The sequence below is a fragment of the Aquarana catesbeiana genome, linkage group LG01 (assembly GCF_042186555.1).
Source record: "Aquarana catesbeiana isolate 2022-GZ linkage group LG01, ASM4218655v1, whole genome shotgun sequence".
NCBI classification, from domain to species: domain Eukaryota; kingdom Metazoa; phylum Chordata; class Amphibia; order Anura; family Ranidae; genus Aquarana; species Aquarana catesbeiana.
The window spans coordinates 524341446-524366697 of NC_133324.1; the positions used below are offsets into that span (position 1 = coordinate 524341446).

A 25252-nucleotide genomic window follows, 5' to 3' on the forward strand; every position below is an offset into this window, starting at 1 on the left:
ATTTTCATACATCCAAGGGGGCATCTTCATGGGATGTACCAAAGCATCGAATATGAGTGGAATGCAAAACAGCAAAAAAAGTCAACAGACCCCAAAAACCAAAACCACAATTAGGTTAGAACATCACACAGCTGCCTGCAAGACCCTCTACATGAAGAAAGCATCCACAGAGGCTCAAACATCTACCTAGTAGAAATTAGTAAAGGAATGGACTGAAGACTAGGTAGCCGTCTTACAAACTTGAGCTACATACCGTATATACTCGAGTATAAGCCGAGATTTTCAGCCTTTTTTTTTTAGGCTGAAAGCACCCCGCTCAGTTTATACTCGAGTAACCACCGTCTGCCTACATGATCAGCGTGTCATGCAGATAGACGGCGACTAGCGTATCATAAAAACATTCGGTGGCCATTCCAGTGTTCAAAAGCAGCGCCTCCTCCTCCACACTCAATTTCCCAGCAGTCAGTGTTCAGCCTATCACAGACATCTGCTCATCCTCATACCACCGACGAAATGGGAAACGGCTTTTGAACGCTGGAATGGCCGCCGAATGTTTTTATAACATGCTGACCGGGCAATGGTGGCTGCAGATCGGCACACGGAGGATGAAGATTGGCACAGGTAGGCTGCAATGGACACAGGGAGGTATGCACAGGACACAGGGAGGCATGCACCGGACACTGGGAGGCACAGGACACTGGGAGGCATGCACAGGACACTGGGAGGCATGCACAGGACACTGGGAGGCATGCAGCTGCAGATGGGCATTGTTGACCCTCTTTTCCACTTACAGTAGCTGCTGCATTTTTCACTCTCAGCTTATACTCGGGTCAATAAGTTTTCCCAGTTTTTTGTGGTAAATTAGGCGGCCTCGGCTTTTATTCAGATCAACCTATACTTGAGTATATACGGTAAGCTTAAAGTGATTGTTAAGCCACTGATTTAAAATCATCCCATCCCCTCTGTAATTTAACAATAAGTGTCTCTGTGCCTTTGTTATATAAAAAATATGCCGATCTGTACCTATATCACAGCGGCTCCCGGCAAGCACGTGACTCCTCGGCTCTCTCCTCTGCCCAACTGACAGCTCCAGCGGGCAGGGCCGAGCACTCCCCCAGACGTCAGCCGGGGAGGAGGGGAAGAGAGGAGACAGAGTGAGCCAAGGAGTCACGTGATCGCCGGGAGCCGCTGTGATATAGTTACAGAGTTATAGTTATATGTTATATATTTTTATATAACACAACCACAGGGACACATATTGTTCTATTACAGAGGGGATGGATGGATTTTATATTAGATATGAAAGCAGCAGGAGCAAGGGGGGGACACTGACAAGCGCAAACAGGCAGGGAGGGGAAGGGGAGAGGATGGAGGAGAGGACAGAGCAGGGTTGCTAATGAAAGAGACACGTAAACTGACCACGGTGTAAGGGCTCAGCAGCCATGATAAACCATGGTCAGTTTACAAGGGGGAGGGTATAGCCAGGCAGGATCAGCCAGGTTTTTTTAGAGGATACAGAGGGCCAAATGATACAGCACAAGCACTGTGCTGTATAACATACTTTAAGGGAACAGGAGCTGTTTTTTAACTACTTCCCCACCAGACCAATTTGCTAAAAAAAAAAAAATAACCCCCAAGCCTTGATTTGTCATAATTGTGATGATTATGGCTTACAGCTCATGAAAACCCCAAATCCACAATCTCAGAAAATTTGAATATTACATGCAATCAATAAAACAAGGATTGTACAAAGAACAATATCGGACCTCTGAAAAGTATAAGCATGCATATGTACTCAGTACTTGGTTTGGGCCCCTTTTGCAGCAATTACTGCCTCAATGCAGTGTGCCATGGAAGCTATCAGCCTGTGGCACTGCTGCTGAGGTGTTATGGAAGACTAGGATGCTTCAATAGTGGCCTTCAGCTTTTCTGCATTGTTCGGTCTCATGTCTCATCTTTCTCTTGGCAATGCCTCATAGATTCTCTATGGGGTTCAGGTCAGGCGAGTTTGCTGGCCAATCAAGAACAGTAATCCCACGGTCATTGAACCAGGTTTTGGTGCTTTTGGCAGTGTGTTCAGGTGCCAAGTCCTGCTGGAAAATTAAGTCAGCATCCCTATAGAGCTCGTCTGCGGAAGGTAGCATGAAGTGCTCCAAAATCTCCTGGTAGACGGCTGCGTTGACCCTGGACTTAATGAAGCACAGTGGATCAACACCAGCAGATGACATGGCTCCCCAAATCAACACAGACTGTGGAAACTTCACACTGGACTTCAAGCATCTTGCAGTGTGTGCCTCTCCATTCTTTCTCCATACTCTGGGTCCTTGGTTTCCAAATGAGATGCAAAATTTGCTCTCATCAGAAAAGAGCACTTTGGACCACTGAGAAACTGACCAGGTCTGTTTTTCTTTAGCCCAGGTAAGACGCTTCTGACGTCGTTTGTTGTTCAGGAGTGGCTTGACAAGAGGAATAGGACATTTGAAGCCCATGTCCAGGATCCATCTGTGTGTGGTGGCTCTTGATGCACTGACTCCAGCCTCAGTCCACTCCTTGTGAAAGTCCCCAACACTTATGAATGGCCTTTTCCTGACAATCCTCTCCAGGCTGCGGTGATCCCTGCTGCTTGTGCACCCTTTTCTTCCACACTTTTCCCTTCCACATAACTTTCTATAAATGTGCTTTAATACAGCACTTTGGGAACATCCAACTTTTTTTGAAATTACCTTTTGAGGCTTTCCCTCCATATGGAGGGTGTCAATGATGGTTTTCTGCACAACTGTCAGGTGAGCAGTCTTTGCCATGATTGTGATTCCTACTGAACCAGACTGAGAGACCATTTAAAGACTCAGGAACCCTTTGCATTAGTTATGGCTTAATTAGCTGATTAGAGTGGGACACTTTGAGCCTAGAATATTGCACATTTTCACAATATTCTAATTTTTTGAGATTGTGGATTTGGGGTTTTCATGAGCTGTAAGCCATAATCATCACAATTATGACAAATCACAGCTTGAACTATCTTGCTTTGCATGTAATGAGTCTATCTCATATATTAGTTTCACCTTTTAAGTTGCATTAGTGAAATAAATGAACTTTTGCATGGTATTCAAATTTTTTGAATATCACCTGTGTGTGTGTGTGTGTATATATATATATATATATATATATATATATATATATATATATATATTTTTTTTTTTTTTTTTATTATATACATACATATACACACACACACTTTTACACGCATATGAACTTTAATTGCATCCCAGTCTTAATCCGTAGGGTTCACTATTGAGTTGGCCCACCCTTTGCAGCTATAACAGCTTCAACTCTTCTGGGAAGGCTGTCCACAAGGTTTAAGAGTGTGTCTATGGGAATGTTTGACCATTTTTCCAGAAGCGCATTTGTGAGGTCAGTGTGTTGGACGAGAAGGCCTGGCTCGCAATCTCCGCTCTAATTTATCCCAAAGCTGTTCTAATCGGGTTGAGGTCAGGACCTTGCTCTGTGCACTGGCACAAATCATTTGGTGGAGGGGGGATTATGGTGTGGGTTTGTTTTACAGGGGTTGGACTTTGGCCCCATTAGTTCCGATGCAGGGAACTCTTAAGGCGTCAGCATACCAAGACACTTTGGACAATTTCATGCTCCCAATTTTGTGAGAACAGTTTAGGAATGGCCCCTTCCTGTTCCAACATGACTACGTACCAGTGTACAAAGCAAGGTCCAGAAAGACATGGATGAGCTAGTTTAGGGTGGAGGAACTTGACAGGCCTGCACAGAGTCCTGACCTCAATCCAATAGAACACCTTTGGGATGAATTAGAGCAGAGACTGCGAGCCAGGCCTTCTCGTCCAACATCAGTGCCTGACCTCACAAATGCACCTCTGGAAGAATGGTCAAACATTCCCATAGGCACATTCCTAAACCTTGTGGACAGCCTTCCCAGAAGAGTTGAAGCTGTTATAGCTGCAAAGGGTGGGCCAACTCAATCTTGAACCCTACGGACTAGGACTGGGATGCCATTAAAGTTCATGTGCGTTAGTGACACGACAAAACATACCTAAAATTCCTAAAACGGCGCTGTTTGCAGACTTGCTGGACGAGATCCCCAGACATCTTCGAACCTTCATTTATATTTAAGCAGCTAACATTACTATAGCGCAAACATGGAAATCTCCAGTGTCGCATTAGTAAAACATAAACTTTCCTGGATCATGGTCAATGAAAATCTGACCAGCATCCTCAGAGACAAACAAGCCAAATTCGAAAAAGTGTAGTCCCCCTGCATTAACCACTTGCTGCCCGCCATATAGCACAATAACGTTGGCAAAGTGGTTGCGATATCCTGACCAGACATCACATGATGGTCAAGATAACAAGCCACTGCGAGCCCCCGGGGGCGTGCATTGCGGTGATCATTGTTGCGGCGTGTCAGTCTGACACACCGCAACTCCGATCTAGGCAAAGAGTCTCTGACAGAGACTCTTTACCACGTGATCAGCTGTGTCCAATCACAGCTGATCACGATGCAGACATGAAGAGCCACTTATCAGCTTTTCCTCACTCGCGTCTGACAGACGTGAGTAGAGGAGAGCCAATCGGCTGCTCCTCTGACAGGGGGGTCTGCGCTGATTGTTTATCAGGGCAGATCCCCTCGGATGCCCACTCAGGACCACCAGGGATGCCACCAGCCACCAGGGATGGCCACCACTGGTGACCACCAAGTATGGTATCCCTGGTGGCCATGGGTGGCCATGGGTGGCAATGTGTGCCCACACATGATGCCAATCAGTGCTCACCAGCAATACCTGCCAGTGCCTCCTAATCAGTAATGCCAATCAGTACCATCTATCAGTGTCAGTGCCACCCATCATTGCCCATCCATGCCAATCAGTGCCACCCATAAGTGCCCATCAGAGCAGCCTTTCAGTGCCCATCTGTGCCACCTCTGAGTGCCCATCAGTGCTGCATATCAGTGCCGCCTATCAGTGACCATCAGTGCCACCTCATCCATGCTCATCAGTGCCACCTTATCAGTGCCCGGCAGTGCAGCCTCATCAGTGCCCATCAGTGAAGGTGAAAACATACTTATTTAAAAAAACTTTTTTTTTTTTTTTTTTAATTTTCGGTCTTTTTTTATTTGTTTAGCAAAATATAAAAACCGCAGAGGTGATCAAATACCGCCAAAAGGAAGCTCTATTTGTGGGAAGAAAATTATAAAAACTTTGTTTGGTTAGAGCGTAGCATGACAACGCAATTGTCATTTAAACAGCAACAGCGCTGAAAGCTGAAAATTGGCTTGGGCAGGAAGGGGGGGGGGGGGGGGGGGGAAGAGTGCCCAGTATTAAAGTGGTTAAATACCTTCAAGCCCCAAAGCTCCTGGGAATTCAGTGGTCGGGGACCTGGGCCAAGGGAATCGGCTCTCGTTTCTTTTCACTCTTTTTATGATTTGTGGCTATGGATGCAAATGGAGAGTTCTAGAGCCTCTCATATTTCAATATCAATATAGGAGCTAAGTAAAGTGCCTTGAGGCACTAGATTAACCTTGGTTAGAAGGGCTCCTATACCTCTTTATGCTACTGCATTAACGTTTGATCATCTGTTGCAGCAAAGTTTTTCAAAGTAATGTCCCTGATCTGTTTATGTTACAGAGTAATTATAATTATCTTGCAGGGGCGGCTCCAGCCCAAATTTTGTGGGGGTGCTATGCAAGTGCTGGAAAGAAAAGCAAGGGCGATGTGGGTGTGGCTAAAATGGGTGTGGGCAAAATTGAGTGATTCTTCCTAATCTATAAACTAAGGAAAGGGTTTCCGCGCTCACGGACCTAAAGGCTTGCAGCCTCCCCTTGCACTTACCCCCGAAGGTGTGAGTTATTAATAAAGAGAAATTGATTGGGGGTGGGTGGCGCTACCTTATCAGGGTACCTTAATTTACAATTTAATAAGCCTCAGAGAAATCAAGAAAAAAAAATATATATAATAATAAATGCACCCCTTAATCCCTCTTTAGGTGGTGGATCTAGATGTCCAGCATTACCTGAATAGAGTGTGCTAACAGGTCATTCTCATACCTGCATGCAGGTGTACACCATATGGTTATTCAACACAAATTAATTGAGTGACAATTAATAAAAAGTCAATAGTGACAAACCGAACCTAATAAAGTGAATAAAATAATGTCCAAATGTGCTTGTAAACATAAAAGTGAATTTGAATAGTCCCAACATTAGACATATAGTGCAGGGTTGTTCTTTAGATAATATAGAACTAGTGAAAAATTAATAAAAATGATAAATAATGATGAACAGCTTTGTGGAAAAAATTAATGAGAAAAATATAATGTAAAAAGTGTAACAAAGTCCAGTAGCAGGAGGTAAAAAACGTCTGTGATAGGTGACTTTCGTGAACACAACTGATCTGATCAGATCCTCAAAGATCCCCACTCACCAACTCCCTGCACCCCTGCAGGGGTAGTAGGCATGTAGTAGTAGGCTGCAGTAAGATGTATATGGGTCCTCAGGGTACGCAGCTCCAGCTGTAAGGTATCCTTCAGTGTATCCTCATAGAGAAGAAACAGGGCTCCATAGTGTGATACTTTTTAGGTAGTTTATTTATCACAACAATACACAAATAAACCAAATAAATAAATATAAAGCTTAAAAACCAAGCAGACAGTCACACCGCGTGTAAGCTGTTTCGTATGGAGAGTGCAGGGCCTCTAGAACCGTCAGCCGCGCGGCGTGCGCCTCAGCTGCGTTCCACACTCTCCTACTTCCGCGTGTGACGTCAGTGCGTAGCTCCGCCTTACGCGCTTCGTCATCGACGTTGTAAGAGGCCCTGCACTCTCCATACGAAACAGCTTACACGCGGTGTGACTGTCTGCTTGGTTTTTAAGCTTTATATTTATTTATTTGGTTTATTTGTGTATTGTTGTGATAAATAAACTACCTAAAAAGTATCACACTATGAAGCCCTGTTTCTTCTCTATGAGAATACACTGAAGGATACCTTACAGCTGGAGCTGCGTACCCTGAGGACCCATATACATCTTACTGCAGCCTACTACTACATACCTACTACCCCTGCAGGGGTGCAGGGAGTTGGTGAGTGGGGATCTCTGAGGGGGAGCACCGCAAGTCACTGGATCTGATCAGTTGTGTTCACGAAAGTCTTCTATCACAGACGTTTTTTACCTCCTGCTACTGGACTTTGTTACACTTTTTACATTATATTTTTCTCATTAATTTTTTCCACAAAGCTGTTCATCATTATTTATTATTTTTATTATTTTTTCACTAGTTCTATATTATCTAAAGAACAACCCTGCACTATATGTCTAATGTTGGGACTATTCAAATTCACTTTTATGTTTACAAGCACATTTGGACATTTGGACATTATTTTATTCACTTTATTAGGTTCGGTTTGTCACTATTGACTTTTTATTAATTGTCACTCAATTAATTTGTGTTGATTAACCATATGGTGTACACCTGCATGCAGGTATGAGAATGACATCTAGATCCACCACCTAAAGAGGGATTAAGGGGTGCATTTATTATTATATATATATTTTTTTCTTGATTTCTCTGAGGCTTATTAAATTGTAAATTAAGGTACCCTGATAAGGTAGCGCCACCCACCCCCAATCAATTTCTCTTCCTAATCTATAGCTTGTAGTGTGCCACCTTTCCCTCTTTGTATAGGTTAAATAGGGCCTGGAGGTACACTAAAGAGATTGTGGAAGTAAAATAAGCTCCATTGAGGCCAACAATTAAAGCCCCCAGCTAGGGTTGCAACCTCATCCCAAACCGAACACATATGAAATACACGAGTTCTGAGGCTAATTTAATGCAGATAAGGCACCAAGTGCATTTAATTACCATCTTAATCAGCCACAGAACCTGTGTAATTAATATGTGTTCGGGTTTAAAGGGATGAGGTGGCAACCCTACCCCCAGCATATGTCAGGACAAATAATGATAACCCCTAGCAAGGTGTCAGAGCCAACAATAACCTCAAGTCAGTGGGGTAGTTTTGTATAATAATTCAACAACCACAAAGAACCATCTAAAAACTCAGTCACACACTGAAAACAGGCCATGCAGTCAGGCATGCTGTCCCGTAGCCCAAAAAACTGTGCTAAGGGTAAATATCACCACAATAATTCAAATAAAGCAGTAAAAGCATAAAAAGTATCAATAAATAATATATAAATTAAATATGTGATAAAAACGATAAAAAAGTGTAATCTGTGCATACATATAAAGTGCAATGTGCAACACAAGTGACCTCTATTAGAATTTCACAAGTTCATTAGAATTGTCTACAAGCAGAGTACTTAGGTCCAGGTGTAGCTGTATTACCTGTGTATTACCTGGCATAAATTGTTGAAATACCAGCTTTGTAAACAAGAAATTGTAGTTTGTTTAGGATGAAAAATCATAGAGATAAAAAGGCCATGCAATCACTTGTGTCCTCCGTGGCTACATAGTGCTTACTTGTCTGCAGTTGAAGAAGTCTGAGACGTGTCTCAACACTCACAAGCTCCAGCATGGATGTGTGTCAGCTGGACTAAGCAGGGAAATCCAGGCATGTGCATTTTCTGCACCATGTTCAAAATCACTGCGGGTGTCAACACATTGTAAACCCCAAACGTAGATCGCAAGCACAGTGTGTTTTGGTGCACAAGATCACATGGTACTACCGTATCATGTGATTTGGCACAGTGCATTTTTGAAAAGTGCATACGCAATTTTTTGTGCAGTCTGATGTGATTTGTAGCCATTCAAATAAATGGGCTGCAAAATCACACCACACTGAATTGCAAAGAAACTCGGAGCAGACTTCTTTGAAAACTGATCCACGTGCAGGTTGCTTTTCAGAGGTGCTTGGCATTTGGTGAGGAGGCAATATGTCACCTCTCCACCGCCTGGTTTAAACCTACAATGGTTGTACTACCAAACTGCAATTGCGAGCATTGCACGGCAATTATAGGTTTAAATTGGCCTTTTCACCACCTGTCAAACATTCTTAGATCATTTTTAGAGGAACAGTGGTGCCTGTTGCACTTGTAAACCAACCCCTAGTTGCATTTGGTGGCAGTACCCGAAGCCTCGGTTCACACTGGGACGACTTGTCAGGCGACCTAGGTCGCCTGACAAGTAGCGTCCCGTTCAGTACAATGGAACCGTTCTAATCGGAGCAACGCAAGTCGCTCCGACTTAGAAAAAGGTTCCTGTACGACTTTGGGGGCGACTTGCATAGACTTCTATACAGAAGTTGTTTTGCAAGTCGCCCCGGCAGTCGTGTGCAGGTCGCCTCGGCGAGGCGACCTGCAAGTCGTGCCGCCTCTGGTGTGAACCGAGACTGAGGGCTTGTTTACAGGACAGGTTGGGATTAGTAAAACCCTGTGGTTGAGTCACACTTTTACCTTCCCCAATCCCTACCCCTTTTAGCTGCAGAGGCAGCAGCCAAAGATGTAAACGTCATGTTGTGCCCATATAGCTGATAAGCTGATATTGTGCATCTATATGGGCACAATAGCATCTTTATGCTATTGTGCATATATAGCTGCTATTGTCCCCATATAGCTGCTTTTGTGTCCTATTATGCCCACTGACCTTAACTTCTTGCAGCGCTTCCAGCTGCTGTGGATCCCGCTACCAAAAATGAGTGGCGGAGTGCTATTGGTATCACTCCACCCGACAGTGGGGTTGCCACCTCATCCCTTTAAACCCGAACACATATGAATTACACAGGTTCTGAGGTTAATTAAATGCAGATAAGGCAACAAGTGAGTGTAATTAATACGTGTTTGGGTTTAAAGGGATGAGGTGGCAACTCTACCTGACATTGCAGCTGGAACTATAGACAAACCATTGGCTCACGAGGCAGGCTTGATGCCTCCTTGGCTGCTTGCTCCCTTCTCTTGTTCTGCGGTCGGACGCCACCTTCATCCGCGATCAGTGACAATAGGTTGGCAAGCCCAGGACCAATCTACTGGTCATCATAGGTTGCCAAACTGGGCTCTATAGGAAACATGATTTATTCGATTAGAAAGGCATGCTGGATGTCTGTGTTCCCTCTGACACTGTCCCCGAGGATTTTTAACAACAGCCTCCTGGTGTGTGATAAATAGAACATATATAGAGAATGCTTTCCTCTGGTCCCCTTGCCCCCTTTCTCCATTGCCTGCACTAAACCAAGGAGCTGTGACTGTCCAGGCTGCTGCACAAGTTGGTTCTCCCCTCCCTGAAGCAATGTACAGAAAAAAAAGACTCACATGGGAGTTTGAGAGCTGAGGGGTCATTTTGGCTTCTTCTTGCCCTGGCATTGAAAATCAAAACAAGGCGGCAGAGAAAGGGGGAGAGGTTGCAGCATGGACGCAGGCTGATTGGATAAGCCTGAGAACCCTCCCCCCTCCCTATGCAGGTCAAGGCAGTGAAACTGTAAATATTTTTGAAAATTATATAATATATATATATATATATATATATATATATATATACACAAACACATACATACATACAGTACAACAAAAGTACAATAAAAGTGAGTACACCCCTAAGTGAAAATTTCCAATTTGGGCCCTATTAACCATTTCCCTCCCTAGTGTCAGTGACTCATTAGTGTTACAAGGTCTCAGGTGTGAATGGGGAGCAGGTGTGTTAAATTTGGTGTTATCGCTCTCACTCTCACTGGTCACTGGAAGTACAACATGGCACCTCATGGCAAAGAACTCTGAGGATCTGAAAGAAGAATTGTTGCTCTACATAAAGATGGCCCAGGCTATAAGATGATTGCTAAGACCCTAAAACCGAGCTGCAGCACGGTTGCCAGGAGACCATACAGCGGTTTAACAGGACAGGATTTGCTATGGTCGACCAAAGAAGTTGAGTGCACGTGCTCAGCGTCATATCCAGAGGTTGTCTTTGGGAAATAGATGTATAAGTGCTGCCAGCATTGCTGCAGAGGTTGAAGGGGTGGGGGGGCAGCCTGTCAGTGCTCAGACCATACGCCACACACTGCATCAAATTGGTCTGCATGGCTGTCGTCCCAGAAGGAAGCCTCTTCTAAAGATGATGCACAAGAAAGCCCGCAAACAGTTTGCTGAATACAAGTAGACTAAGGGCATGGATTACTGGAACCGTGTCCTGTAGACCAAGATAAATTTATTTGGTTCAGATGGTGTCAAGCGTGTGTGGTGGCAACCAGGTGAGGAGTACAAAGACAAGTGTGTCTTGCCTACAGTCAAGCATGGTGGTGGGAGTGTCATGGCCTCGGGCTGCATGAGTGCTGCGAGCACTGGGGAGCTACAGTTCATTGAGGGAACCATGAATGCCAATATGTACTGTGACATACTGAAGCAGAGCATGATCTCCACCCTTTAGAGACTGGGCCGCAAGGCAGTATTCAAACATGATAACGACCCCAAACACACCTCCAAGACAACCACTGCCTAGCTAAAGAAGCTGAGGGTAAAGGTGATGGACTGGCCAAGCATGTCTCCAGACCTAAACCCTATTGAGCATCTGTGGAGCCTCCTCAAATGGAAGGTGGAGGAGCGCAAGGTCTCTAACATCCACCAGCTCCGTGATGTCGTCATGGAGGAGTAGAAGAGGACTCCAGTGGCAACCTTTGAAGCTCTGGTGAACTCCAAGCCCAAGAGGGTTAAGGCAGTGCTGGAAAATAATGGTGGCCACACAAAATATTGACACTTTGGGGCCAATTTGGACATTTTCACTTAGGGGTGTACTCACTTTTGTTGCCAGCAGTTTAGACATTAATGGCTGTGTGTTGAGTTATTTTGAGGGGACAGCAAATTTACACTGTTATACAAGCTGTACACTCACTACTTTACATTGTAGCAAAGTATCATTTCTTCAGTGTTGTTACATGAAAAGATATAATAAAATATTTACAAAAATATGAGGTGTTAACTAGATGGTATTACACCCCGTCGAGGCTTAGTAAACTTTCAGACTGGTGTTGGAGATGCAGAAAAGAAGAGGGAACCCTTCTCCATAATTTCTGGTCCTGCACTAAGATTAGGAAATATTGGCTAGAGGTTCAGAAACTCTCAAAAACTTACACACTTCTCAATACCAGATGATCCAGCTTTTTTTTTTTTGCTCCATTGCTCACAGATCCCAGTGCAGGTATATAAAAGGTCTGTACTGTACCACTTGGTAAATGCTGCCAAGGCCTGTGTCACTATGTGTTGGAGAGACACAAGACCACCCTCTATTGCAAGGTGGTTTATAAGGTCAGAGAAATTGGAGCCATGGAAGACTTGGTCTACTCAGCCCAAAACAGAAAAGAACAATATTTTCAAACATGGTCAGTATGGGACCGATTTGTATTTTCAGAAGAAGGAAAGAGAAAGATGGAAAATAGAATGGGGGAGTGAAGTCTGTCTGTGTGGAACCTCTACATCTTGCTGTGAAGGGGGGAATGGAGAGGGGAGGGGCTTGGGTTTTGAGGGGGTTTTTTGGGTTTTTTTTTTTTTTTTTATATTATGTTTAGTAGGGTTTGGGGTATTTAGTAAAAGGAACTAAAGGGAGGATTAGAGAATTAAGTAAGGAATGAGATACCGGGAATAAGTTTTGTGGTATTGAGGTCTCAATTTAGGTAATAAGGGTACAATCCGTGGATGTCTGTGTAGAGATTGAGGAACTCTAATTTAACATAAAATGCAAGTATAAAGTATTAAACAGATGTATTTGTAAGTGTTGAAATGCGATGTAATTACCTACTCTCCATCACCCTTTATATAAATAAACAATTAAGAAAAAAAGAAGGCAGTGCTGGAAAATAATGGTGGCCACACAAAATATTGACAATTTGGGCCCAATTTGGACATTTTCACTTAGGGGTGTACTCACTTTTGTTGCCAGTGGTTTAGACATTAATGGCTGTGTGTTGAGTTATTTTGAGGGGACAGCAAATTTACACTGTTATACAAGCTGTACACTCACTACTTTACATTGTAGCAAAGTATCATTTCTTCAGTGTTGTTACAGGAATAGATATAATATTTACAAAAATGTCAGGGGTGTACTCACTTTTGTGAGATACTGTACATACACACACACAAACATATAACATTTTCAGACCCTATAGAACAAAAGAATAAAATTTTTTTTGCCGCACGGTATTTGTGTAGTGGTAGTAGGCGACACCTTTACAAGTTACCAGTTTACACAGGAGGTCTAGTGCTAAAATTATTGCTCTTGCTATAACGTTTGCTGCGATACCTTACATATGTAGGTGCTAACATATGCATGTGCTACCTATATATGCGTTCGCCTTAGTGCACGAGCATTTTTATACTGTTTCTTTAACTTTTATTTTAATCACTTTTATTGCTGTCACAAGGAACGTGAACATCACTTCTGACAGCAATAGGCAGTGACAGGTACCCTGAGCTACCTCGCTGCAGACCCATTTGTCCGCAATCTCCACTTTCTGGGAAGGTCAGCAATGTTTCCCCCACTTTAAAAAAGTGGTGACACCTCTTCATTGGGAGAAGGACTTGTTCCCAGGCCTTGTGGGTTTTGAGGTCTATGGCTTCTTGTGGAGTTGGGTATTGAGCTTAGGCTTAGAGCTGGAGGACTGGGATTGGTAAAAGGAATTAGAAGGAAGAGTCTGCAGCAAACCTGGGCCCCGGGGTTCCTCAGGATTTGATTCCATAGAGGGAGATTGTTCAACTTCCTCTACCTCCTGCTTCTTTTTCTCCCACTTCTTCAAGTAGATCCTCAGTCAGTTCTTCCTCCATTAGCAGGGAAGAAGGGAAGGAGAGTGTTTCTCTTTGCAATCTATGTGGTCTAAACAGGAAAGAACACCAGAAAGTTGGTGTTGTAAACCAGCAATAGCCCATAGCCCATGAAAAGTCCTCCCATAACACAAAGGAACTGGAGGAAGCTGTCCTGGATGGAGTTGAAAATCCAGATAAGTGGAGGGGATCAGAGCCACACAGAACCAAATGATCTTCAGGGGAGTTACTGCAGGGGGAACTATGGCTAAGCTCCTCTTTACTTGTTGAGGAATTTGGGAAACTTCTCCCTCATTTTCCCCACCTCTCTGCTGTTGCTGAGACATGACCTGCTGACAATGAGTGGACTCTGGTAGTAATAATATAGCCCACTCTCACCTGAAAGGGGCAAGTACTAGTAACTGCTCCCAGACTGGTAGAACTTTACTCTAGAGCAGGGGTTTCCAAAATTTTCTTAATAAAGGGCCAGTTTACCATCATTGAGACTTTAGGAGCCGGACTGTGCCCATTGGGAGTAGGAAATGTCCTGGCATCAGTGAGAGTATACAATGCCCCATCTTTTGGTGTCATTAGAAGGAATTGTGCCCCATCATTGGTGTCATTGGAAGGAATTGTGCCCCATCATTGGTGTCATTGGAAGGAATTGTGCCCCATCATTGGTGTCATTGGGAGAAATTGTGCCCTATCATTAGTGTCATTGGGAGGAATTGTGCCCCATCGTTGGTGTCATTGAGCCCTATCATTGGGGTCATTGGGAGGAATTGTGCCGCTTTGTTAATGCCAGTGGGGGGAATTGTGCTCCATTACTGGTTGCAGTGGATGAAATAGCACCCCCCAAGGGCCGGATAAAAGCAAGCAAAGGGCCACATCCAGCCCCTGGGCTGCAGTTTGGAGACCACTGCCCTACAGAAAATCATGAGATAACTGCCCTCAGTCCAACGATCCATCAAGAAGGTTTGATTGTACCACCGAGCACCCGGTGCCACAGGAACTGTTTGTTCTTTCCTACGCTGATGCATAGAGCGAAGAGTCCAAGATGGAAGCCGCAATTGAACTGACCCTAATGATAGCACAAGTGCACTGCATAGGTTTATGTAAGCCATTTATCTACAGCTAGGAGTGGAAGGAAAAGCATGACCCTCCCTGCTAGATGGCACCAGCCGGCCCCTACAGAACATTGCTCCTGCAGTATAGAGCTTGGGGTGGCCGCAATGAAGGGTGCAGTAAAAAAGTACACACTCTATAGAGAAAAGCAAGGGCAGAAAATTATAGGAAAAGGGAAGGTACAACCATTAAATAGGACCCCATCCAAGGAACTCACCATTCTCAAAAGGCATGCCACTAGGACCTTCAGGGACACAGCTCCCTGGCTGGGGATTTACATCCTTGAACCATATATCACTCTGCCAGCTTGCGAGGCACTACAGAATTGCACCAAGACATCAGACCATCACCTAAGACACCAGCAAAAAACTGAGGCTGTACCACGGTAGGAGGAGATATAATTAGAGGGGAATTAATTATTTTTTTATTTTTGCCATTGTCCAATGACCTGAAGGTGGCAGCATAACCCTACTGTAATGGATATGAAGATGCAATGTGTCCTGAGTTGTACGATAAAGAAATTTGTATGTATGATAAGGGGTTTCTTCAACAGTCAAAAATGATTGTTATTGCTCTCTCTGTTCAACAGCAGGTGGTTTAACAACTAGCTTCTGTCGAACAGTCCTGCTGGAAAACCAGCATGCAGGCCTGAAGCGCTTATCTGTGTATTCTGACAGGGGGAATGTCCCTACTGTCAGAATACAATACGCTTGTGTGGATGTGGAGATCTGTGTGTGTGTGGTTTTTTTGTTCAACCTGCTGCTTAAATGAAAAAACTCAGTGTGTATACCCTTCTTTACACATTCTAATTCTCGAAGAATTTGGGCACTGAGACACCAATTTGAAATGGAATTAAGTTACATATGGCCACCCAAACATTTGTACTTGAGGTGAATTAAAGCGGTATTAAAGTTTCTTGATTTTATATTTTTATTAAAGTCAGCTTTTGATACTGCGCTTAGACTGGCGCTTCTTGCTTTTTATTTCTAAATTATAACCCTATCTGTCCCCCCAAAAAAGTGTATAATACTTTAGGGTAGACTGCAAAACCTAAAAGAAATGAAGTGCATAACAAAGACATCGCCAAAATGAAAAAAAAAAATGGCTATGATATAAAATTTCTAAACTTTCTTGCAGCTGCTCACAATTCTGAAAGGGCTAATAATTCTGACAGAGAAGCCTTGCCAAAAACACAGCTAAATTAGCTGATGTAGCTTTCAAATGTTTTCCAGCTACATACATGTTCACACTTCCACAATCAGTTGTAATATGAAAAAGACACATTCCAGAAAGGAACTGTTCCATGGTCCATTTCTTCAAAAATAAGACATCAAACATTCGCCATTCTACAGGAGCAGTGCACTTCAACTACAAGGTACCCCCGTAATGTTTCTGTGCTGATTGTCAAAACCTCCAAAATATACAGTACCTAATCAGCTGACTCAGTTGCTGATGTACTATATAAACTACACAGGTGTTCTAGTAGATTCGTTTTATAGTGAACATGTGTCCAGACTAGGCATTATGAAGAAATTCATCTTCAAAATTCACAACAGAAGCACTGAAATCTTAGATCTTTTCCCATTACAACAAAATCTCAGCAGAGTCTCTTATGACAGAGTCACTTTAAAGGCTCCTTTAGACCTATGGGATTTTCCAGACAGACATTAAATTATTGCCCATGCTCGGCAAGAGACATGCCAGCACTTAAAAAAAAGTACTAAAGTGCAGTCACAGTGAGCTCCAAAACTACTGCTGAGAAAACCTCAAGTCCTTTTAGCATCTCAAAGATCTGAACAAAGCCTATGGCAGGGATGCGTAAGTAACATTTAGCAGGTCAATCAAGCTACAAATGAGCTTGCAATTAGTAACTGCACAGTTGGAATAAATTACTCCTTATAGTGTGAGATATGCATATACTGTATCTGTAGGCTTTACTACAAACTGCTGTTCTGGCATTTGACAGATGAATGAAGGGGCAGATATAAGCATCAGGAAAGGCAGAGCTAAATCTTGACTTGGATACAGCCAGGCTGTATCCAAGGGAGCTCCACAGGACAGAGACCAATCTGAAAACAGGCTAAGACTAACTAAATTAACAGCATGTTTGTTATCTTAGAACATTTAGGCCAGGTCAGGTTCACTTTAAAAAGTTTTTGTGAATTAAAATTAGCAAGCATTAAATACTTACTTAAAACCTAGAAGAAAAATAGCTAAAACGTGTGCATGAACCAAATCTGACAATCTAATACAGCATAATTAAGAAATACTTCTGATATATTTTTGTAAATATCATAAAACATAGTATACATTTTCAGTACCCGTCCATAGCTGAAAAAAGAAAGCTATACTCACATTTAACAGTGATCTGAGCTACCGACTCAATAACCCCAAGACTTGACATAGCGACACAGGTGTAATTAGCAGACTCCTTGACGTTGGTAAGTTCCAGAACATTACGCCCCACAGGCATGTCATCTTCTGGGGTTAAATCTTCAGCACCCATCATCCATTTCACATAGGGCATGGGTGAACCAACCGCAACGCAAGTTATATTTACATTACCTCCAGGCATAATTTCATGGCTCATAGGTAAAATGGAGAAACGCGGAGCTACACGACGAACTGCAGATAAAATTAAGAAGGATACAGAAGAATGACTTAAATAAAAAGACTGAATATTAAAGAAAACATATTATGAAATTAAAAAATATATATATATATATATATATATGTAAACACTTTGAAATTAAATAAAAAAATACTACACAAACAAAAAGTGAGAATATAGAAACATGAAGCCATTATTCATACCAAAAGGGTTCCATATATCAGGAGTACACCCATCACAGCACATATAATACACAAAAATTTATTAGGAATTTCTCATCTTTATCAACAGGTATGGGGTGTCACAAACTAAATAAAGTAACCAGATGTCTACTACTATATTATCCCAGCATTATCAACAATTAATATGTCAGTGTTTAAATATATACCTTACAGAAGTTTCAATTAACAAGATTGATAAGATAAATCATTTCATGTCAATTGGATTTGACTATTACTACCATTTCAGATAGTCAAAAAAATAGCCAAATCATGCTTACATTAGTACATGTAACTAATACTTTGGTGTACCACATACCAGCTGCAGAAATGAGAAACTCTAATGAAATTTTTGTGGTTTTGGGGCGTAAAAACCCTAACAAAGCCTCTTTAGAATCTGACACGGTTTCATCGATAAATGCAGCTTTCAGAAACACAAACATCATGCAAAAGAAGTATAATTTACTTAAAGAAACTAAATAAACATAAACTAAAACAGGGAAAAGAAACGACAAAAAAGGGAAGGGAGGGAAAAGACAGAAAATGCAGAGGAGTATAACATAAGGGCAACTAGCAAATGCCCGCAGTAATAGTGGATGTAGAAAAGGCATCGGGGGATTAAGGGCAGGGAACCCACTTAGTGCATTAAGCTACAGCATATGTGACTAAATGTGTTTCAACATATGGAGGCCTCCAACCTTGATGATATATAAAAAAAGGTTTTCATTGTAAAAAAAAGTGATGGATTAACGCTGATAGTAACAGTGACATGTTCTGTGCATCCCCCTTGCTGATAGGTGGATGCAGTTTTCAAACCTCGCAAGTTAGAACATGGATCAAAGGGTTGACGCAGCCCCTTTTTTTTTGTGACTCTGTTCCTGGTGAAGACAATTCAATTTTTTGAGGTCACTCAATAAACCTGCTTTGACTGTACAAATGAATAATTATTACAGACTTAGCAAACAGTATACATATTGTCTTGAAAGTTGCTTAAATCTAAAAAAAAAAAAAAAAAAGTCTCAATTTTTTTTTTATTTGAAAATCAAAGTTTAAGTTCAAACAATGATTAGAAATCCGCTATATAAACACTGTGAGAAATGGCATAAATATATAGGGATGTCATTGAAGGTGATAATTTTGTACTTTTGCTAGTATTTCTTGTTCCAAAGAACAGAGTCACAGAGGCCCCACCAAATCCTCAGGCACACCCGACATACAATGAAGAAAAGTTAAAAGAAAAAAAAAAAAAAGAATAAAAAAATAGAAAAAGAAAAGGAGCATGCCGACAATAATACAGGGGGGTGCAAGTCTTCTGATGGGGCCAACATATAACCAAGTGCAGAGAGTAGAAATGATAGCTGACAAACCCTGGTCAGCAAACACATTTGCAGACAAACAGCAGCAAGTGATGCATACACTGTGTTGTCATGAGAGCAAAATAATACATTTTTTTTTAAGATCTGAATCAAAATAGAGTTTTGAAATATGAATTGGTTAAAAATAGAAAATATCAGAGTTTGAATGAGAGAAAAAAATGACAGTACTTTGGAGATTTGGATCTGCTATTCTAAGTATATGGAAAAGAAAGAAAAGCACTCACAGAGCATAATGCCTAATAAATTCTATCCAATTTTCCGATTTTAAAATCTGAATAAAACTACATTTAATTATGTCTAAAGCCAAAACCCCAGTACTGCTGACTAAGAAAAAAGTATAGTAGAATACAAAATGTTACATTTTCCAAAAAAAGTGAGCTCCTTCTGTGTAGGGACTGTTCTGATAACTGTCCAAGAGAGGATCTTCCCTCACTTTGGTGAGAACCCTCTCATCGAAAATAAACCCTCCTATCATTTTCAGCCAAGGAAGCTGCCATCTTAGCTTCTGTTTGATCTCCAACTGCCATGGTGCTGCATATGTGATCAGTTATGACAGCAGCCATTTTGATAGTTAGATTTGCCGGCATGCCTGGAATGGTCCTCTTTTTTTGAAACTGTTAAACTGATGAGAAATTATGTGAATTTAGTTCTGCTAATTAATGCTGTTTATCTGGGACAGCAAGTGAAGGGAAATCTCCTGAATCATTCACAGCAAAAACAAACCAAAATTTCCTACAGATACACATTAAAGGGGCATAGGTGACTGAATTGGGGAAGGTTTTTAACTGGTATGCAATTAACTTAATAAATAAAACATGCATTATCCTACATAACATAATATTTTCTCAGAGGATACAAATGCATCATAAGCAGTCTTGCATTAATGATGTGGTGTAAACAATATTTACCAACTGAAGGAAAATTTAAAGAGGAACTGGAGTCTGCTCACATAATTTGTAATAAAAACATCTATGCCATTCTGAAGCTTCCCTCCAACCACTTTGCATATTATGTTTATATACTGTGATTCTGTACTTGCCAAATATGCTGCAGAAATCTCCCTCCACTGAGTCTGGCTGCAACCATTTTAACTGTGGGCAGCTGAAGCTGCTGCCTGTTCACTTCCTAGATTTACACAGACACACAGAGGCACATCACCAGCTCTGCAGATTTCATCGGCCCTCTTATGACTAATTCCCCCTCCCTTCCTGGCAAACTCTCTCCAGAGTGAGAGAGAGTGCTGTGCATGATGTCATTAGTCTAGGCTTTTTACCAGACAAGAAACAGGAAGTGGATTGTATAAGGTATTTACTGGCAGAAACTATCCAAAGGCAAAAAACAAGGGCAGAACTGTAAAAAAAAGTTTAATAGAAAGTTTATTAAAGTTAAAAAACTTTAATAGATTTAAAAATTGAAAAAATTACTGAAGGTCCGCTTTCAATAAGCCTCAGCTGATTACCTTAGATCATGTTTTAGGGAGGCTTCACAATGACCTGCTGTGCTTTTGCTAATGCGCAGCTAACCCATGGTTTTTGTGTGGGTTAGCTGCGCTTTCCCATAGACTTCTATGAAGTCCTGAAATTTTGGTGTGGTTTCAGAAAGAGCACCGAAACTCCTGCATGCAGAACATCATAGAAATCTATGGGAAAGTGCAGCTAACCTGCACAAAACCTGAGGTTCAGCTGCACTTTGGCTAAAGTGCAATGGGACCGCCCCGGGGCAGTGTTAAGCCACTCTGAAGCTTAGTTCTCATCTGTCCCAGAATCTACTGAGCTCCTGCCTTTCAGTATGGAACCCCAAGTTTTAAATAACATCAGAGCCTCACAGTGATTCTACAGTGTATAGCACTGTAGAATCACTGTGAAGCTCTGATGTTGACTGGGGACACATTGTGCTTATTAGAATTTACATCCTGATATTTCTAAGTGACATTAAAAAAAATGCACCTGACCACAGATATACTCAAACATGATTATATACATATGATTATTTCCATAAGTTTGACACTCACTGCAACCTTTATCATTCTACTACTTGAAAGATCAAAGTTTCATATGACCTGATTTCAGGGGATAACAAACAGCAAAACTGACTACCACCAATCCAAATTAAAATCTGTACACTACATTTTGTACACCTACCTGTCTACTGTTTGGCTGCTATCAGAACAGTGGTTAATACTATGGTCATTGTGTAACAGTTATGTCATTGGCAGAGGACATATGTAAACAAAGTACAATTACTTACCTACTAACAGGTTTTAATGATAAGAAATTACCATTATGTCTAGGACAAGGATTCCTTTGCTTGCAGAATAGAAATTTGTCTGTTAAAGAACTCCATTAAGAATCATTAATTTTAACATGCATATATCATGCCCCCTATTGGTTTTCAGCACAAAAAAATCTGTATCCTTTACATCTAAAACATTGATATACAGTATATACTGTACATATATGCAATTTTTTTTGTATCCCATATCCTTAAAAGTTGTCATTTAATTTTTCCTACATGTGCGATTTAACCTACATGTCAGCATGACATGGCTGAGCAGTGAAATCTGCTCTCATGATGTCCTGTGCATGCAAAATTTGGTATAATCCTGTTACCATTTACTGGCTGGCAGACCTATTTGCATTTAAAATGAGCTCTTGATGAGTTTCAGCAAAAATGTCAGATGCTTTTTTCCCCACCTCCAAGAGACATTGTTGGGCAAATTCACCAGACCTAGTATGTCTCTTTATTTCTGGAGGTGAAGCAATATCACAGAGGCTTACAGAATTTCCTTGTCCCTGTGATTTCTGAAATATTTTTTCGTAAGCATTTTCTGGAGAACCTCAGCTGTACGACTGGATAGTTGGCCAGAGGGCGGTGCATAAGGTCTCATGCACACTACATGCTCTTGACATTTTTTTCTCCTGCAGGAGTTCAGCAGCAGCAAAAATGCTCCTCCTCTTCTCGGGTCCACCGTTGCCGCTCCTGGCTCCAACCCCCCACCACCAGCGAGTGCTCCCATAGCAAGCTGCTTGCTATGAAGGGCACTCGTGTGAGCCCTTTCCCGAGCCTTGCTGTCTGTGTCTATTGACTGCATGCAAAAGGTTTTTTGCCTACCTATAGAACCAATTTAATATATGTGCTTTGCTGAATAAAGCATTCTCCACTGATTTGTTACCATATATTCATAATACAAAAATGGTCAATTCACATTTTTAAAACATAGACCTCAGATGCAGAAAAATTAAGGCCAACCACCCCCCTCACCACACACAGGATTCAAATTATATTTAGTTGCACCCAAGACAGACATTTTTTCTTAATGCTCACAGGCTGATGAGGCCTATGCAAAATGAATTCTGCAGCACTCCTGGGCAGGCCATTCAGAAAATACACACCGCAACTCTTTCACCTGTCTTCTTTTTTTCAAACAAAATTTACAATTTTCAATAAACAAGAAAAGTCTGTAAGAAACCCTTGTTTGTAAGGATTAGTCCAGAGGAAAAGAAATATCAGGATGAGTAAATATATTTGAGAACATAAACATAATATATTATATAGCGATAAATGGGAAATCAACATTTTACAGTTGTCACAAGAGGTGAGGGGCAATCTTCCCATGGGACAGTTGTTTTGGTGACAAAGGGGTCCCAAGACTTTCTATTGCTTCTGCAGCACAGGAAGTAAAGGAAAACCTCCCAAGGGGGATACAGAAAAAAAGTCCATATAGCTGAAATTCATACAAGCAGCTTGTATGGCCACTTCTGCCTAGTGAAAGATGCAAAAGAGTCATTCAGTAGGCAGTAGCAGGCCACCTTGTAAACAATCATGCGTAACCGGATGGATCATACACTGTTTACATGTCAGCCCTGCAAGCAGTATCTTTGGGGTGGTGCGGGAGCGGTGAAAACACCGCTTCTCAACCGTCCCTGCCATTGAATCAATGGGCAGTGGCGCTTTTCGGGCACTTTTTTTTTTTTTCAATTTCTTTATTGTTTTTTCTTCATGACAAATATATATCCAAATATAAAAATACAACACTTATCAACCACCAAATACTATTTACCATTATTTATACTCCCCCCTCCCCACCCCCTTTTTATTACTAAACCTCTGCCGTGACTCCCGACCTCCCCCCTTCCTCTGCTCTCTTTAATTCTACATATCTCCTTGACAGCTTAAACTCTCTCCAGACCCTCCATTTACTTTAAAATCCTTCTATTCCATCCTCTCCACAGAGCCTGAGATATTTCATATTGTAAATCTCATCTACTTTTTCACACCAACTTCCCATCTTAAGACTTTCTATCTCCTGCCACTGCCGAGGTATTAAGCTTTTGGCTGAATTCATTTGATGGGGAACCAATGTTTATTAGGGCATTCTTACCCCATGAAACAAACACCTCCATGGTTCCTCTGGAATCTCTATATTGGTAATTTTTGGGCACTTCCACCATATGTGGGCCATTGTTCGTACTACACCACATTTCCCCCAGCATAGTTGTGAAACTTCCTTTTGACATTTATGTGTCTTATCCGGTGTAATATACCAGAGTGCTAAAAATGTATAATTCATTTCTATGGTGTTACGGTCTATTGCCATGGAATGTGTTATCTTGAGAATTTTCCCATAATCTTGATCTTTCTCTCCCTTACCCAGTTCTTCTTCCCACTTTATTATGAATGGCGGTATTTCTGACCCCTTCAATCTCACAAGCACTTTATACAGTCAGGTCCATAAATATTGGGACATCGACACAATTCTAATCTTTTTGGGTCTATACACCACCACAATGGATTTGAAATGAAATGAATAAGCTGTGCTTTAACTGCAGACTTTCAGCTTTAATTTGAGGGTATTTACATCCAAATCAGGTGAACGGTGTAGGAACAGTTTGTATATGTGCATCCCACTTTTTAAGGGACCAAAAGTAATGGGACAATTGGCTGTTCAGCTGTTCCATGGCCAGTTGTGTGTTATTCCCTCATTACCCCATTTACAAGGAGCAGATAAAAGGTCCAGAGTTCATTTCAAGTGTGCTATTTGCATTTGGAATCTGTTGCTGTCAACTCTCAATAAGAGATCCAAAGAGCTGTCACTATCAGTGAAGCAAGCCATCATTAGGCTGAAAAAACAAAACAAATCCATCAGAGAGATAGCAAAAACATTAGGTGTGGCCAAATCAACTGTTTGGAACATCCTTAAAAAGAAAGAACGCACCGGTGAGCTCAGCAACACCAAAAGACCCGGAAGACCACGGACAAAAACTGTGGTGGATGACCAAAGAATTCTTTCCCTGGTGAAGAAAACACCCTTCACAACACATAAAGGGGGGGTTGTGACCTGTCCATACCAACATTATGAGCGCTGACATGTCTCCATCCCAATTAGTAATACCAAAAGGAGAAAAGAGAAAGCAGGACTTTAATGAGACGTGTCAGCGCATAAATATTAATAAATTGGCCAGGCACATATAGAGTTGGCCTGTATCCAATATAAGTATAATCCGGACATAATTATTCTATAACCAGGGAAACACTAGGCGTAATCACAAAGGATTTACAGCAATATTCGTATAAAACATCGTTTAATACTTCATTAGACATAAAGAGAATTGTTAAAAATCAATCAATCAAGGGTATGGTGGATACAAAGCGTATACAGTTACAGTTCAGGTAGTTGTTAAATTCTAGGCATCCTTGAGTTGTTAACTCTACGCGTTTCTTGGCTTACAACCAATCATCAGGAGTTCAAATGCATAATAACTAGAAAATAATAAAGCAGCCATTAATCTAATGATTGACATAAACATATCGAGAAAGCAAAGACTACAATAGTACTCACAAGTAAATTAGATAGATGATAAAATGAGAAGGTGGTCCGGCCCTCATTTTATCATCTATCTAATTTACTTGTGAGTACTATTGTAGTCTTTGCTTTCTCGATATGTTTATGTCAATCATTAGATTAATGGCTGCTTTATTATTTTCTAGTTATTATGCATCTGAACTCCTGATGATTGGTTGTAAGCCAAGAAACGCGTAGAGTTAACAACTCAAGGATGCCTAGAATTTAACAACTACCTGAACTGTAACTGTATACGCTTTGTATCCACCATACCCTTGATTGATTGATTTTTAACAATTCTCTTTATGTCTAATAAAGTATTAAA

General features: G+C 41.5%; 1 protein-coding gene across 17 annotated transcripts in view; it reads right to left on the minus strand.

Annotated features, from left to right (window-relative positions):
- PTPRS (protein tyrosine phosphatase receptor type S) overlaps nt 1–25252 on the minus strand; it is a 744226-nt gene that overhangs the window by 408490 nt on the left and 310484 nt on the right. For all 17 annotated transcript variants that reach the window (XM_073594561.1, XM_073594552.1, XM_073594489.1 and 14 more), the window contains one exon: nt 17236–17505. In XM_073594561.1, coding sequence (XP_073450662.1) covers nt 17236–17505 — 270 coding nt within the window. The remainder of the gene's footprint in view (nt 1–17235; nt 17506–25252) is intronic.